Here is a 16,425-nt window from a genome sequence, read left to right as displayed (position 1 = left end):
AGAATATTCAAACTCTATTTACATTTTTTATTTTGATTTTTTAAATATGTCTTTCTATTAGCTATAGGCTATACCAATACCTACCTATATAATTGTTAATCAAAGAATAACGGTAATTATCTATCGTCGACGTAGCCGGCTATTGGTTATAGCCATTTTCCAGTGTACGACACATTATAACGCACTTACGACTAACCACCAACTGGTAACTACGTTCCTGCTAGCTACAACAGCTACGGTAGCTGCCGCAGCTACGGCTATTGATAGCCGCGCTAGCAACTGGCGGTAAACGTCCGAATCGATAATATATGATACCCGATACTTGTTAGTTAAATAACATCTCGGCTATATTGCATCCAGTTCAATCCTTACCGCGGTAAGAAATAAGTTAGATGATCCAATATTGCGATTTTGGTTTTTTTTTTTTTTTATTTTTATTCCAAAGAACAACTTTATAGTCATCACTATATTATTAATATACCTAATATGCATTAATAAAAATAAATAATAAGATATTGCAAAATCCATTGTATCATCTTAGATTATAAAGTGTATAGATTGGCAATGTAAAAGACAGAAAATATAATAATCTATATGTTAGAGTACAATAGGACAATAATTTGCACAACATATGCTCAAAGCTAAATTGACGGGAGTATGAACAAAATAATTTCTAATCAGTTTTACACTTTTAAGTGTAATTAATTTTAAGTAAATGCCGTTATAATTAAATATGCTGTATCTGAATATAATGTAAATAACAAAAAAAAAAAATACAATATCATGTTTTACGTGTAAATAAGCTTGAAACCTTTCACTTATTTAAGTACTATATTTAGAATCATGACAAATATTTTGTGTATGAATCGCCAGAGAAAATTATCACATTTAAACTAATAACTGTTAGTAGGTAGTATTTAATACTATATTTATCAACAAAAATAGACAACATCTATGATCTATGAATTTAAATTTTGAGTTGTTCCATTCGATTATGGTTGATATAAGAAAACCTTTTTAACTCATTTTATAGGTAGCACCACTTTCGACAAGGTTAAGACATTGTTTTACTAAGAGATATACCTAACATAATTATGACTACTAAGTAGTACGTTGAATAAAATAATAAGAAACAAAATTATATCATCTAACTTATACGTTAGTGTGTTGAGGAGCAAACTCGATGTAATGTAGCTGGACAGTTATCTTTATTAATAACAAACCCTAAGAATTACGCTATTGGGTCGATTATAATAAGTTTTTCGTTTAATAACTGAAGACAAAATAACTGGCTATTTAGCCAGCTATTCATCATAAATAACCGGATGGTTATTAAAGTATTGTCGAGTAGATTGCTACTTTCTATGATTTTGACATTGATGTGTCTTTTGCATTACTCTATTGTTTTCATTATATTTCTTGTTTCGCATTTTCTGTAATAGTTCTTATTGTAATATCTCTTATTGTCTCTTATTTACTCTTTAGTAATTGACATATTTTATCTAATGTTTTGTTTTCACATCTTTTACTTAGTCTTCTTAAACATTATTTATTACTTTTTACCAAGTTTTGTTAATTAAATTACCCATGCGTTCATTGTTCTTTTCTTCTTGTTAAATGTTGTTAAATTCGTGTTGTGAGTAAATTTTTCTTTCAGATTTGACTTGCTAATTTTTAAATGAATTGTAAAATATCTTAGTTCTTATTAAAAATGGCATTTCGTTGCTTGAAATTATTGAGAAATGTAAGGAATAATACTGTATTTCGTTGTAATCTTATATCATCTTCAGTACCAGTAGTAGAAGAGAAAAAAAGAATTTCTAACCTTAAAGAATACAAAACTGAAAAGAATTTCCTGTATCTAGAAGATCCAGACACATTTGGTACTTTATCATTAAAATCTCCATCACATAGTGATGAATTACAAGATGAAAGTGATATTAAAGAAGAACAGTATTTACAGAATCTACCACTAAAGTCACAAAAATTGACCATAAAACAATATGCAGATTTAATTAAGCAGTATCTGAAGTATAATAGATTGAAGGAAGCTATTGATGTTTTGGAAGTTAGAATGTTAACTCAAGATAGAGTAAAACCTGAGAATTATATCTACAATATATTAATTGGGGCTTGTGCCGAGGTTGGTTTTACTAAAAAAGCATTTAAGTTATACAATGATATGAAAAGACGTGCTCTTAAACCAACTGGGGATACATATACATGTTTGTTTGTGGCGTGTGCTAATAGCCCTTGGCCTTCATATGGCTTGAAAAATGCAAGACATTTACGTTCACTTATGATTGAAAAAGGAATTGAACCAAACTTGACTAATTATAATTCAATGATTAAAGCATTCGGTCGATGTGGAGACATATCTGAAGCATTTAAAATAGTTGATGAAATGGTTTCAAAAAAAATTAAAATAAGAGTTCATACATATAACCATCTTTTACATGCTTGTATATCGGACAAAAATTTGGGATTGAGACATGCTCTAATAGTTTGGAGAAGGATGCTCAAGTCCAGAGAGAAACCTAATATTTATTCATTTAATCTTATGTTGAAATGTGTCAAAGAATGTAATTTAGGTACTAAGGAAGATATTGAAGAATTAATAGGTATAATTCAAAATTTGATTGATGTTACAAGACCTGTAACACTACAAATTGAGTCTAAAGGTGAGACTGCACTATCTAATAACCAAAATAGTAAGCAAATGCTTCTAGTGTCATCTACAAATCCAGTTAATAATGAAAGCAGCAGTAATATAAGATCCATGGCGGAAAAAGTAATTAGTTCAGGTGAAACTGTAACAAATAGTCAATCAATTCCAGTAACAGATAATAAACAAATAACCATTATTAAAGATGATGAGAATATAACTTTAGAATTTGTTGGAAAATTGGCTAAACCAGCTACTGTAACAGAGAAAAGGACAGTACCAAATCTACTTTCAAAAGTGTTACAAATGAAAGAAGTACTGGCATTGCAAGAGATTGGTTCAACACAAGAAAAATTTGCTGTTTTGGGGGGAATGGAAGATTTTCTCAAGGAAATGAAAGAAGTAAATGTGACGCCTGATATTAAAATATTTACACAAATGCTACCATTGATTGAAGAGTCTAGAGAAGCTGAAATGCAATTAATTGATACAATGAAGGGTTTTGATATTAGAGCAGATATAGATTTTTACAATATGTTAATTAAAAAAAGATGTTTGAGATGTGATTATGATGGTGCATTTGTAAGTATCCAAGTATAGATAATGTATGGTCAGATATTATAAAGGGCATTGATTTAGTGGCATATGTTAATAATTGGGCATGTAGTAAAACTTGTTTACTAGCAAGATTTAATTTTCAACTATAAACTTATTCAAAATTATTTAACTTACTTATTCAAGAATTTAAAAAGGGAGTCAAAATCTTATAATTGATAAGTATGGTGTGAGCGAAAACTCTTGTTTACTCATATTAACATAACAACTAATAAACTCACTATTGGTCCCTGCTTCCTATAAGAGGAAGAGTTCTATATGCCTTGGCATAAGATTTTATTTAAAAATTTCCTTGTGTCTCATACTTCTATTTATGTGGAAATAAGTTTGTATTCCATAACCATATAATATAGAACATATTACCAAAACCTTACAAACTTCTAACATACATATGTAACCCATGGTGTCTTTACATTTTTTTATTTTATTTTAGGATATAGAGCATATGATAGACGAAGAAAACAAATTTCTGAAAAAAAAATATCCACTGAAGAAAAAATTAAGGCTAAAACGTAACATAATGACTTATGGTGTACTAGCTATGGCATGTAAAACGAAAGAGCATGCTGAAAAATTACTAAATGAAATGAAGTCTGCACAAATAAAGTATGTTGTTTCATCACATGAACCTAAATACATTATTGTCACATATATATTTATGATAAGTATAATATGGGTATATTTATTACTTTATTTATATTGAATGTTGTATATGACAATGCACATATATTACTATGTACACATACTTATTTTTTACAATAAATAAATTTCTTTCCCAGAATCAACATAGAAATCTTAGGAACGCTGCTCAGACATGGCACTGCACATGCTAGATTCAGCTATGTAGTTTATGTAATGAACATTGTAAAGGAAGAAAACGTTAAAATAAATGACATATTCCTTAAACATTTGGAAGAATTCAATGATAAGTGCTCAAGTATAATTCAGGTAATTAGTATAGTAGATATATTTTTATGGAGTTTATTTTATAAGATTTCTAACTAACCTGAATAGATATGGGCTACAGGCAAAATGATGATAATTACTTAAATCATGATGATGACTGCTTAGAGCAATATCCTAGGTAAGGACCATTGTTAGGTCTATTATCTGCCTAGACACAGATTATAAAATTATATTCTGCATCATCCATGTTTATATATGGAAGTTAAGACTTTCCATCAGGTGGGGTCATCGGCCCCCTGAATTGTTAATCCCAAATGTCCAAAATTGTTTCTTTTATTATTGCATTCAATGGTTGATATAAGTCGACATTTAAGTGAGTTTTAACTTCTGCTCAATACTTAAATAGAGCTAATCATGTATTAAATTATTATTAACCTCTTTTCTGAAGCCTTGATTATATAAATGTATTTTTTTTTCAGAGTAAAGAAAATAAACAATCAGACACATTTGTAAAATCCTATGAAAAGTTTTCAGAGTTTTATAAGAATTGGTTGAAAGATCTCAATGTTGAGGAGGCATTGAAACCAGAACATCCTTGGTTACAATTTCAAGTATCTTATCCAGACACAATTCAACATCAAAACATAAAAATTGTAGAGCCTAAAAAGTTTTATAAAAGAAATAAGAAATATGTCGAATATAAAGTAAAAAATTAGAATAAAATACAAATCATTTCTAAATATATTTTTTTATTATTTAGAAATTTGTAATTTGACACTGATTATATTTTAAAATGATGAAGCTTCCTGTTGAGCTCTTCAAATTTGAGAAGTTTCCGGATGAAGAAATCTCCGTACCGATGGGCCACCTTCGTATCGGCGATATGAATCATATCATTGTCAATATAGAAATCCAACTGCAACCAAAAACAGCTCTTTAGGAATCAGGAAAGATATGTAAAATAATAATTTTTATTTATAAGTTTTTTGTCTGCATTTAATCTATTTTTGTTATGGTAGGTCGTCCTCCAGGCAGTTCCCCCTGGAAATCATTGTGAATTATCGTTGAATTTATCATAACTAATGTTGAATTTGTCATGGGCCTGCCTTTTCATCTTCACCAATGATCCCTCACTGGTGCCCCGCCAGTGTATACCGATAGCGCAGGCGGGGGCTAACTTTCCATTATCATCATTAAAAAATCATTTTCAGATTTACACTAACTTCTCTCAAGGTTTTGTTAAAAAAAAAAAATACAAGTTTAAATCTTATTAGCACGAGTCTAATACGCTTAATCCTATATTGGCTCTATTATCATAAAAAATTGAATTGACACACTCTTTGATACACAAAAACAGGTTGGATGATATATATCGAAGAATAAAAGCTGAATAAGGTTCATAAATAGCTAATTCAAAATCTTACTTCAGAACCACTCTGGAATTTTCCATCAAGGCCGCTAGGGCCCTTGGTCCACACAACATTCTTCATTTTGTGCTTGAAGCACAACAGATGTATGGCAAGCGCAGCGTGTTCTCGCGCTGCGTCTCGCTCGCCGCCGCGCGCTGCCGACATGAAGGCAGCCAGCTTGGCGAGGGGCAGGGTCGTGTACAACTTCAAGTACGAACGGATAGTTGGTAACATTTTTTGTTGGCGGACCTATGAAAAGGATTAGAATTTAGACATCAGTTATAAAGCGCAAAATAAAATATTACTGGTGAGGTTATATTGCATAAGTGGGGCTCCACACAGCACATTCACGTTTGAGAACGCATACGCTGAAAATACGCAATATATACAGTGTGTGTACGCAGATGTGTAGTTACACTATTATTATCTTATTTTAAAATAATATAAATACCACTGGTCATGTAACAAAGTTATCTAGTCCCAAACTGTGTAGAGTTGAATTATACGGGTACAAGATAATTGACAAATTTTATGTTTTTTGTATATACATTGTAATTCCTTTATGGATTTATTTTTATAGTAATAGGTGATCTTTATTACTTCATCCATAAAGACTTGGGTTTGATGCTTCACAGCATCACGGCCATAATTGGAGCCTGGCTCGATGGGCGGGGGGCAAGGCGACAGGAATTTCGGGCACGCAAACGTAAAGCAACTCTCGAATTCACCCAAGTCCCCATACTGCATCTTGAACATTTTCTCATGATAGTTCTTCTCGCGGAGCACCTACAAAATATTTTAAATTTAAACAATTGTAATTACATACATATCTTGTGATAAAAAATACTAAGTGGTGTTCTTTTAACTTATTCTGATTCTAAATACTAAGTGGTGTTCTTTTAACTTATTCTGATTCTGAATATGTAAGAGAGTATTCCTGTTGTTATGCCTATCACCAAAGTCCTAAGTACGGTAACAACAGAATTATCAGAAAATGTTCTAACCCTAAATGAAAATATTTCTGATTATTAAAAAGTGTTTTTTAAATAATTGGTATATATTGATTATTTATTACACGACATCCGCCTATGACGAGAAATTGGTATGATATACCTTTATACAAAATATAGTCATCAAATGTAATCACAAACGACCGAGACACGCATATTGACTGCGACATTTAGAAAATTAATGTAAAATTTATATTTAGGGTAGGGTAGTTAGGATATATAAAAGCTATAAAACATACAATATATAATGATTTCTGTAGCCGTAGTCTAAAATACGAACCTGTTGAATGGACTCGTCAACACATTGTGGATGAAGGACCAAACAAATGGCTAACAGATGGTACATCTGCTCAGTCTGCTTATTGATTTGATCGTTCTGGTACGAGCGTGAAGAGAACAGCTGTTTGGTGCGCTGCATGTATAGCAGAGCCGAAGATAAGGTGCGGATGGCGTCCGCATAACGACGCATCATCATGTACGCAAAACCAACGTAGTAGGACGTTGAGATCTGGCACGCTGGCACATGGGAGTACTGCGACTTTTTGTGCAGCTCAATGTTCTCCAAGACCTGACGTTATAAAAGCTTGATGAATTGACAATCACAAACCTTTTCATTTTTAATAGGTTTTTTAATGTGAATTGTAGGATAGTCTTCTAGACCCTCTACACACATATACACTAGACCTCAGGTTTTGCATATAGTTGTGTATATTGAGAGGTAAATGATGTTAGAACTATTCACCAGTCAAATTTATCATCAAATATTCGGGTTTTAATTAACTGTATATTTAGCAACCAACCCTGATAAAGATAATAGTCATTTAAAAATAAATCAGACAAAAGCAATAACGCCATAATCAAATAATACAAAAACTTTTTAATTCAGCTATTTGTTAATTCACAGACATTTCGATTAACAGACATGATGAGTCTGTTTATTATATCTACAGAGTATAGAAAAAAGGTTTAAATTGTATTAAAATAAAAATATACCTTAATGGCCTGGTAATAGTCACCAAGCAGAGAGTGTAAACGCAACAGGCCCACTAATGAGAAGTAGCCCAACATCTTATAAAGCGAATGACGACCAAATTCCCCTGCTACAGAATCAGGGTCACCACCAGTTGCATACACCTGCAAATTGAACATAAAATTATTAGTTTAATAATTAAGTTCAGAAACATATTTAAAATAGGCTTTGATTTAGTAGTTCCATATGTTATGTTGTACAGTATTTGCTTTTATGTTATGTCCATGGTACTGCTTATGTCTATAGGCAACGGTTACCACTTTCCATCGTGTGGGCCGTCAGCTTGTTTGCCATTCTAAGTTGCATAACAAAAGTATATTTAACTAACTGACATGGCAAATGTTGTTTCGCCCTTCTGTCACCACTTAACTGGTCCATTTTTTATCAGAATACTTTCTCAAGTAGGAGCAAATTTTATTAAAATTTTTGAGCGGTTTTAGAGATCGCCATGAAGAAATATTATGACAAGGGCTTTTTATATATTAATAGGATATTTTTTAAAAACAACTGAGTATAATTTAATGATACATCTAGGTTACATTTTTTTTCTTCAATGGGTGATAATGAAATAATAACCCCACCTGCGCTATTGGTATACGCTGATAGGGCATCAGTGAGGGATAATAGGTGAGGATGAAAGCAAGTCAATTGGCCCATCGTGACGAATTCCACTAGAATTAACCACAAAAGTTTCCAAGGGAAACCGCATGGAGGTCGACCTGATAAGAATGTATATTAGTAATGTGAAAATTAAACCCCATTACTAAAAATCCCCCATCAAGATTTGAACTGTAGCATTTAGAATTGTTTCTATTTCAATGGAAGATTTAGAAATTAGTTTTTATGGGTAGTAGTTTTATGGTATGACATATTTATTTAAATTGCTATATTCAGTACAAGATTTCATTTATATTAAAAATATTTTTGTATCACTCAAGCAGTTTCATATTACTCGACTACAGACACAAATTTCCTTATGCAGTATAGAATTGTATCTGTGATTTCACTGTTATATCCCATCTTTCTAACCAAAATGCAGTTATTTAGTAGCAAAAACAAGAGTCAGGCAGAGATACCTAAGCAGATGAGTTTTGTACAATCTCACTGATGTAGAATATAAGTGCAAGCTATATTGATTATATGAATGAGGTTGAGTATTGAGTTAAGAGATTGATAAGTGTGATCTTACCTCCAGTTGGCGTTTAATGTTGGACTTGTCCACCAAAGAATGTAATACATTGAGGATACAAAGAACATTCCAAGCTTTGTTTTCTGTGTTCAAAGCTTCAATCTCTGCTGGGCTCAGCTTGGATGTTCTTGACCTGTATACAAGTTAATTATTTGTTATCACTAAACACTTTGTTATTTACAAGTCTTCTAAAAAATATATTTTTAATATTCTTTCAAAAATGAATAAGAATAGCTCAAAAGAAAGAGAATAAACTTAAATAAGCAATTTTAAATGTTTATTATTTCTAAATTTTTTTTGAATGATAAATGACATTTTTATTATATTTAAAAAAGTAAAAAGATATTAAATTTATTAAATAACTGCATATATAAAAATAACAATAAAGTTTATTAATTGCATTAATATTTGTATTATTGTAATAATGTTGCAGAATATATATATAAATTTGGTAGAAGAATTATGCTATTATCTGACATTTGGCACTTTATTTCTGTATAAACTTTAAGTATACTCATAAATGCCAAGATAATTAGAGTTTGTCTTAAAGTTGTTTCTCTGTGTGATTATATTATTAGTATTGATTATAATTATTGTTATACCTGTATTGTGCAAATGACTGAAACTGATAAACAAATTCATCAATCAGCTCCCACAACCATTGGTCTGGCAATTCAAGAGGCACTGGTGTTTCTGCAGACAAGATGTAGTTGAAGAGGTCACAGTAGTTGTAGAATGAATGGAACCGCTGGTCAGGCTTAGGACCACCAGGCACGCGAGCATAAATGTCGCGGTAGTATAGCTCTTTATATAAGATCATGAATACCTATAATGTAAATAAAGCATTCATTGTAATTAACATCTATAAATGTAACAGTAGACCTGTTAAATGGAAAATTTAATTTTTGTTTGAACACATTACTTTTATAAAGTTATAATGCCAACTTCATCTTTATACTTTACATTCAATCATACTGGTATCATGCTTTGCTTTCATTAATCACATTCACTCTGTTTAAAATTCTTTTCACTCATCTTTTAGAAAAGTCCATTCTACATAATTAATAATTTATATATAAGAAAAACTAGCACCTTATGTATTACAACAATATCTTATAATCAATACCACGAATGGACATAAGCAGACAGTTGTATTACAGTTGAGTCAATTATTTATGTTTACATTTTCAATGAGTTTCATTGGAAAAGACTATACCTACATATTGTATTAGCTAATATTAACAAGAGATGAATAAATGACAGTGAGAATAAATTTAGGTTAATTAGAAAATTTTATAATTAAAAAATATTTAAGTTTGTATACTTACATGATCATTATCAACTATAGGTGCAACTTCAGATTCATCAGGCCATGGAGTACTCTCAAAATATTGCTCAGTGAGCTTAGGAAAAGTATTCTCATACAAATTCAAGATCTCATAAGTCACACCCTCAGTAATCATGTTCCGGAAATAGACAAGGAATTTTTTGACCTGAAAGATAATTAAAATATGGCTACTGCAACTCATTAATAATCAGGATAAAAAACTTATGCCCTTCTTCAACTCATATGTGTTAAGAAAGTTTTACATTTATTTATAGTCCAATATTAAAAAGTAAATTTATTAATTGTGATAACAAATTTATAAAATAATAGTTTTGTTTTCTTAAAACCATCTTGAAGGTATTACTATGGGTGTACTAGGAGTTTAAGTAACTTGTACTCTTACGTTAAGCATGGAAATTTAAAACTTACCATATCAGGCATTTTATAGTAGGATCGGTCATAATCCAGATCATATTGAGGGTCTCCGGTATGCGGTTCATAGTCCCCATAAGATTCATAACCCCCCTGAAATAAGTTCAGAATATAATTAAACAATACATTTAAATAATTTATACTTTGCTTACGTCTCAAGTATGATTTTATTATAGGTTATTTTATTCAATATTACTGAAATAATTTAGTATACCTCATTGTAGTCATCACTAGAATACATTTTGTTAAGTATTTAAAATGGATGCGTAACAATGCTACAATAATTTTTATTTTTTGACAAATGTAAAAAAAAGCTGTAATAAGAATATAAATGCAAAACGATTGCACAGAACAAAGAGTATATAACCAACATAGAGTATATAACCAAGGGATGGAGCAGTGTGACTATCACATTATTAGCGAATCTACCACAGACTGAGCAAAAATCTGTCGCACACGCCGTCAAAAATACAAAAATTAGGAATACGTTCCTAAACCAACATGTTTCAGCTATAATTGCTATAAAAGAGGAGATAAAGGAATATGGAGACAGTGTTTCCTTTAAACTAAAATCATGATCAAAAAGATGCCTTCAAAATGTATGCCTACTTGAAAAATGAAGACAATAATTTGGAGGCAAATATATATACGTAGAGTAAATATTTTTGTTGATTAAAGAAACTTCATTGAATTCGTTGAGTATTTTTTTTATTTCTTTGTAGTCATTTAAGAACAAGGAATTAAAAAGAAAGAATAATAAAATAAAAACTGTAAATCATGTGATTGCCTTATTTCTTCTTCTGCAAAAATTATTAGTAAAAAAGGAACGAAAGATACGCCATCAGATGCTATTTTTCACAAATCATAGTAAGCTAGTGTATAAAAAATGTTTGGTATGTCAATTATTTGTCAATTATAAATCATACATTACTAGATTATATATTCGACACAGTTTATGTAAAAAGTATGTAAGCAGATTGTATCTGAATTTGGTAGGGTTATACAGCCGTATTACATTTTATGTAGAAGGTATTCAAGCAGGTTGTATTCTTTGTAATTTGTCTGAATTTGGTAGAGTTGTACAGCTGTATAACATTTTCTAACAACAGGAAAAGCTCAGTAATAAATAATATATGATGATTAAAATTTATAAGTAATTCTGAGTTTAAAGCTTTTATCTAGATAAAGTTAAAAACATATTACTTATATTGTTTGTAAATATATTCAACCAACTTCTAAATAAGGGGTGGTTTTTTATTTGGTTTTGTTTGTTTGTTACCTCAGAATTACGCCATTTGTAAACCAATATGTATGATAGTCATTCTTTATCTGAAAGGATATTATTGGATTCTTTCGGATTGGTTTCAAAGGAATTTTATCAAAATCGGTTTATTAATTTAATTCTTAAATAGTTTTGACGCTCGAAGTCGGTGTTTATTTTTTTATGAAACAAAATCCTATTAATATTATAAATGTAATAGTTTGTAAGCATGACTAAATGATTGGATTAATATCCAATTCTTTCAAGCAAAAATTACTAAACTATGCAATTAGTTTCTTCTTACGCATATATAATTAGTAAAAAGAGGATGAAAGATATACCATCGTTTGCTATTTTTCTCGATTTATAACAGGCTAGCTAAGACTAAGGTTTAGACAAACACAGACAAGATAACTCCACCACCCTCCGCTGAAATTCACTTTATTAATTTCATTAATTCGATTTTAAGTCAAGAATGCTGCCAAAATCAAAGACAAAAATGTTAGTAGATAAGTAGCGATGCGTGAATTCAAACGATTTTGTTACTCGAATAATTAGTAATTACTAATTATGTAATTCAACTACTAAATTAGTGATGTACTAATTTCCGTATACGACTGATTTTACTAATTACTAAATAATTAAAAAAAAGAAATACCTTTAACTTAATTTAAATTGGCAACATTCTTTCCCATTACAAAAAAAAATGTATGAAGGATTTTTTGGCGGGCTTTTGAAAGAAATAGGCGCGAATTGAAAAATTTTTAAAAGAATAACTGTTTAATTGTATAATTTGCTATAAATAGCCTATTTCATATTATTTTAGAATATAAATAAATTATCATGCCTGAGGGGAACGGTGACGTCCCGCCTCCGGGCCGAAAAGCTACAAAGAGATATAAAATTCTTTCGGAAAATTACTACAAACCATTTATAAAACCGGGCTATAAGCAGATCTTCTCAGAAAATACAATGGTAAGTAGTGAATACACTGTATTTATTACAAATTCTACTTGAAAAAAAATTGGAAACCTTAATCCTCTGGTACTGGCTAATTTCTTCAAAATTGAAGTTAAGGGCGTGATGGCATTAATGCAACTAAAGTCGCAGTGACATTTTTCCAAGCTATTACGCTAACTATTTTTTGAACAATAAGAACTTTCTCAGTAAGCACAGCTATACTACACATATCCCTGCAGCGCCTGTGGAAATCATCGACGTTCTTCGATTTGTTTCCACAAGTACAAGTAACGAAGAGTTGTTTAAAAAACTTACTCCTATATATAAGATAATTTGCGCAAGTAGGTTTGCAAAAAAAGTAGATGGTGATGTTAAACCATTTGGGTCTGTCAGATTAACGTTTCTGTCTGGAAGTCTATCAGACTATATCTATCTAGATGTATTTAGATATAAAGTACATGAATATGTGGCTCTTCTCTTACAGTGCTATAAATATTTTAAATTTAATCATGGAGTTAAATTTTGCAAATCTTCACAAAAATGTTTAGTATGCGCAGGAGACTCCCACTTCTCAGACTGTAAAGCAGAGACAGTCAAATAAAGTATTAACTGTGGTGGTCAGCACCTTGCTATCTCGAGAGGCTGTCCAGTTAAAAAGTTTAAAATGGAAGAAAAAATTAATAAAGCTAAATATACACAAGTGTTGCTTTAAAAATAGTAAACTTAAATAATATTACAAAAAGCTATGATACAAATGTTTCTGCGATACGAAATAATAATAATAGTCAATCCAAATCAAATATTAAATCATACAGTGTAAAATCCTCATTACCCACTTCACAAGATGAAAATAAAAAACTTATTAACAAAATCATTAAAAGTAATTATATTTTAAATGGGCTAATTAGCGCTTTTGTTTTCTTAGGGAATGATGGCAGGGCTCTGACTTCCACAGTTATTAAAGACACATTAATTGAAAATTATAAAATTGAATAAGTCATTTGTTAGAATATCTCAGTATAATATACAAAGTATTTGTAACAAAAAGCCTTTATTAATTAACTTCATTCTTGAAAATGATATTGTTGTTTGCTTGCTGAATAAAACGTGGTTGAAAGAGAATTCCAAATTTTACGTGTCGAATTACAATTTTATAAGTCAAAATGGTACAAATGGATATGGAAGTGTAGGTTTACTAATTAAGTATGATTTTAAATATTCAGTAGTTTGTATGATTTCATGCAATCTGTAGCTATTATACTAAAAACACTTTAAAAGCAATTTATGCATATTATGTGCATATTGCCCTCCACCAAATAATGGTAGAGATCGTTTTAAAATTACCAAACTTAAATATTACAGAAACTTCCCACACCAGTAATGCTATCAGTTGATTTAAATGCTCATTACATGGTTTTTGGCTGTAATAGTTATGGCTGCATATGTTATGGGTCACCCCACTGACCGTTTTATTTACTCGAAGGCTAACCGGCCTCGTTTGTATTCGTAATCTGAAAAGGCATTTAATTGCATTAGTTTGGACCATATTAACCCATTAAATAGTTATGAATTATTTATAAATACATTGAATAAAATCAAAATTAATTCTATACCCAAATTAAAGAAAACATCTCATTACAAGACTAAAAAACTGGTACCGTGTTGGAATGATGAATGTAAAAAATGATTCAACAAGATATAATTACAGAAAAAATCCCACACTTGATAATTACATAAATTATAAAAAAATTGATGCTATAAGGAAAAAGTTTTAGGTGGAAAAAAGAGATAGCTAAGAAAGATTCCCACAAATTACAACAAATTAAAATACAAAATTACGTGTAAGTATTATTTGGAATTAAATAAAAAAGTTCAAACACATACCTCGATATAATTGTCCTAAAAATTATGAGTGGATACCATTTTTCTTAGATAATCTTTTCTCTCTTGAAAAAGAAATTAATAAAGAAACATTGAACAGTTTATTTGGAAAAATTGGAAATTCTGATTACTAATTCCTCTCTCAACCCTTTTCACTTAGTGAATTAGAACGTCACTGCATTCCCGAAAAGACACTACTCCTAGATGTACTACTACTAGATGACATGACATAAAGTTATATGATATTACCATAGTAATGCTAAAACATTGCTTCCAGATATTTATAATTTACTATAGAATCATCAGTGCATACCTCTGTCTTGGAAAACATAATGTGTAATTCCCATACTAAAACCAGACAAGTCACCTTATGATCACAATTCCTACATTTTCTATGTCATCTTGTATTAGTAAACATTTTGAATATATGCTCAAAACAAGATTAGATTTTTATGTAGAAAAGAATAATTTATTACCTCCTTAACAATTTGGCTTCCGTAAAGACCATAGTGCCACTGAAAGCTTCATCTCTTTATTGGTGACACCAAAAATTCTTTTTTATAGTCATTCTTTTACAGTTTGTGTATTTCTGGATATACAAGTTGTCTTTGATAATGTTGACCCTTCTATCATGGTTTATATTCTTAGTGATATTGGCATCCCAGGTAGTCTGTAAATGGATATTTAACTTTCTATATGAACGAACTATGTATATTAAATACAATAACTTAATACATGGCCCAAGATATATTTACAAGGGTACTATGCAAGGTTCTACTATCTCCCTATTATTGTATAGCTCATATACCAGTAAAATTATAACTATTTAACAAAAAACAATAATAGTATAAGATTTTTACAGTTTGCTGATGATTTGTTTGTACATAATATAAATAGTAAAGTAAATATTGTTGTAAATAAATACTTCATTTAAAAAATTGTACCTTCTACCATAATAAATTAAAATTAATAATTAGTTCTAGTAAGATTGGTACATTAATATTCTTCAAAAAATAATACAATTCATTACAACCTATTTTGTATTATAATAGTGTTCTAACATGGATCATCATCATCTTCCTACCTTTATCTCAGTTATTATTTGGGGTCGGCGTAATATGGTTTCATCCATATTACTAAAGGATTTGGCTTACAATTATACAACCGGCCGCCTGCCTAACGTTAACACTTACCACTTTCCATCAGGTGGGCCGTTAGCTTGTTTGCCATTCTAAGTTGTATAAATAAATAAAAAAAAAGCCCTCTTTTGGAATGCATTAATAAAAAATTAGTTACTACTTTATATTTATGATAAAAAATGATAACTGAAATGAAATAGATGAGATAGCTGACTCTGGAGTATGGTCATCGCATTATCCGAATTCCTCCATGCCACTGTAAGTACAATGCCGTACAGCTAATCTGGGCTTAAATTAAAGATTATGCAGCCCGCCATAATACTTCTCCAACGTATGACATAAAAAAGATGAAGACGCTTTTAAAAAAAGTATGTGAAAAAGTAACAAGAGGTGACTGGATGAAGGTGGTTGAAAAGTCTAAAAAGATTATATTTGATGACGTTGACCCCGATATCCGTATATATACTATGATTGACAATAATATGATAATACATGTTAGTGAAGATAACAGCGAGTCCTCAAGCGAATTGGAACCGGATTAAATTTTAATTTGACGTAGCCTTCATTTAAATAATAGGCTTAAAACTGTGTTTCATAATAT

General features: G+C 30.3%; 2 protein-coding genes across 3 annotated transcripts; one reads left to right on the top strand and one right to left on the bottom strand.

The window, feature by feature from the left end:
* Positions 1-1,484: 1,484 nt before the first annotated feature.
* On the top strand, positions 1,485-4,926 carry LOC113521160 (pentatricopeptide repeat-containing protein 1, mitochondrial). 2 transcript variants are annotated; one of them, XM_026906592.3, is made up of 5 exons: positions 1,485-1,636; positions 1,791-3,247; positions 3,714-3,886; positions 4,060-4,228; positions 4,666-4,926. In XM_026906592.3, the coding sequence occupies exons 1-5, from the start codon at positions 1,618-1,620 to the stop codon at positions 4,900-4,902; spliced, it is 2,055 nt and encodes a 684-aa protein (XP_026762393.2). In that variant the 5' UTR covers positions 1,485-1,617; the 3' UTR covers positions 4,903-4,926. The 2 variants fall into 2 exon arrangements, with proteins under 2 accessions (XP_026762393.2, XP_026762392.2); XM_026906591.3 differs by having other exon boundaries at positions 1,500-3,247.
* Positions 4,919-10,968, bottom strand: LOC113521161 (eukaryotic translation initiation factor 3 subunit L). Its single transcript, XM_026906594.3, has 10 exons — positions 10,798-10,968; positions 10,581-10,676; positions 10,153-10,317; positions 9,427-9,650; positions 8,825-8,957; positions 7,599-7,739; positions 6,886-7,173; positions 6,196-6,381; positions 5,611-5,844; positions 4,919-5,102 (listed from the first exon to the last, which is right to left on the bottom strand). The coding sequence occupies exons 1-10, from the start codon at positions 10,822-10,824 to the stop codon at positions 4,968-4,970; spliced, it is 1,629 nt and encodes a 542-aa protein (XP_026762395.1). The 5' UTR covers positions 10,825-10,968; the 3' UTR covers positions 4,919-4,967.
* Between the last annotated feature and the right edge of the window lie 5,457 nt (positions 10,969-16,425).

Source organism: Galleria mellonella, unplaced genomic scaffold, assembly GCF_026898425.1.
Source record: "Galleria mellonella isolate WM207_F2 unplaced genomic scaffold, CSIRO_AGI_GalMel_v1 utg55, whole genome shotgun sequence".
Taxonomy (NCBI): Eukaryota; Metazoa; Arthropoda; class Insecta; order Lepidoptera; family Pyralidae; genus Galleria; species Galleria mellonella.
The sequence above is the reverse complement of the archived record's forward strand: the minus strand, read 5'-3'. Positions and strand labels throughout refer to the sequence as shown.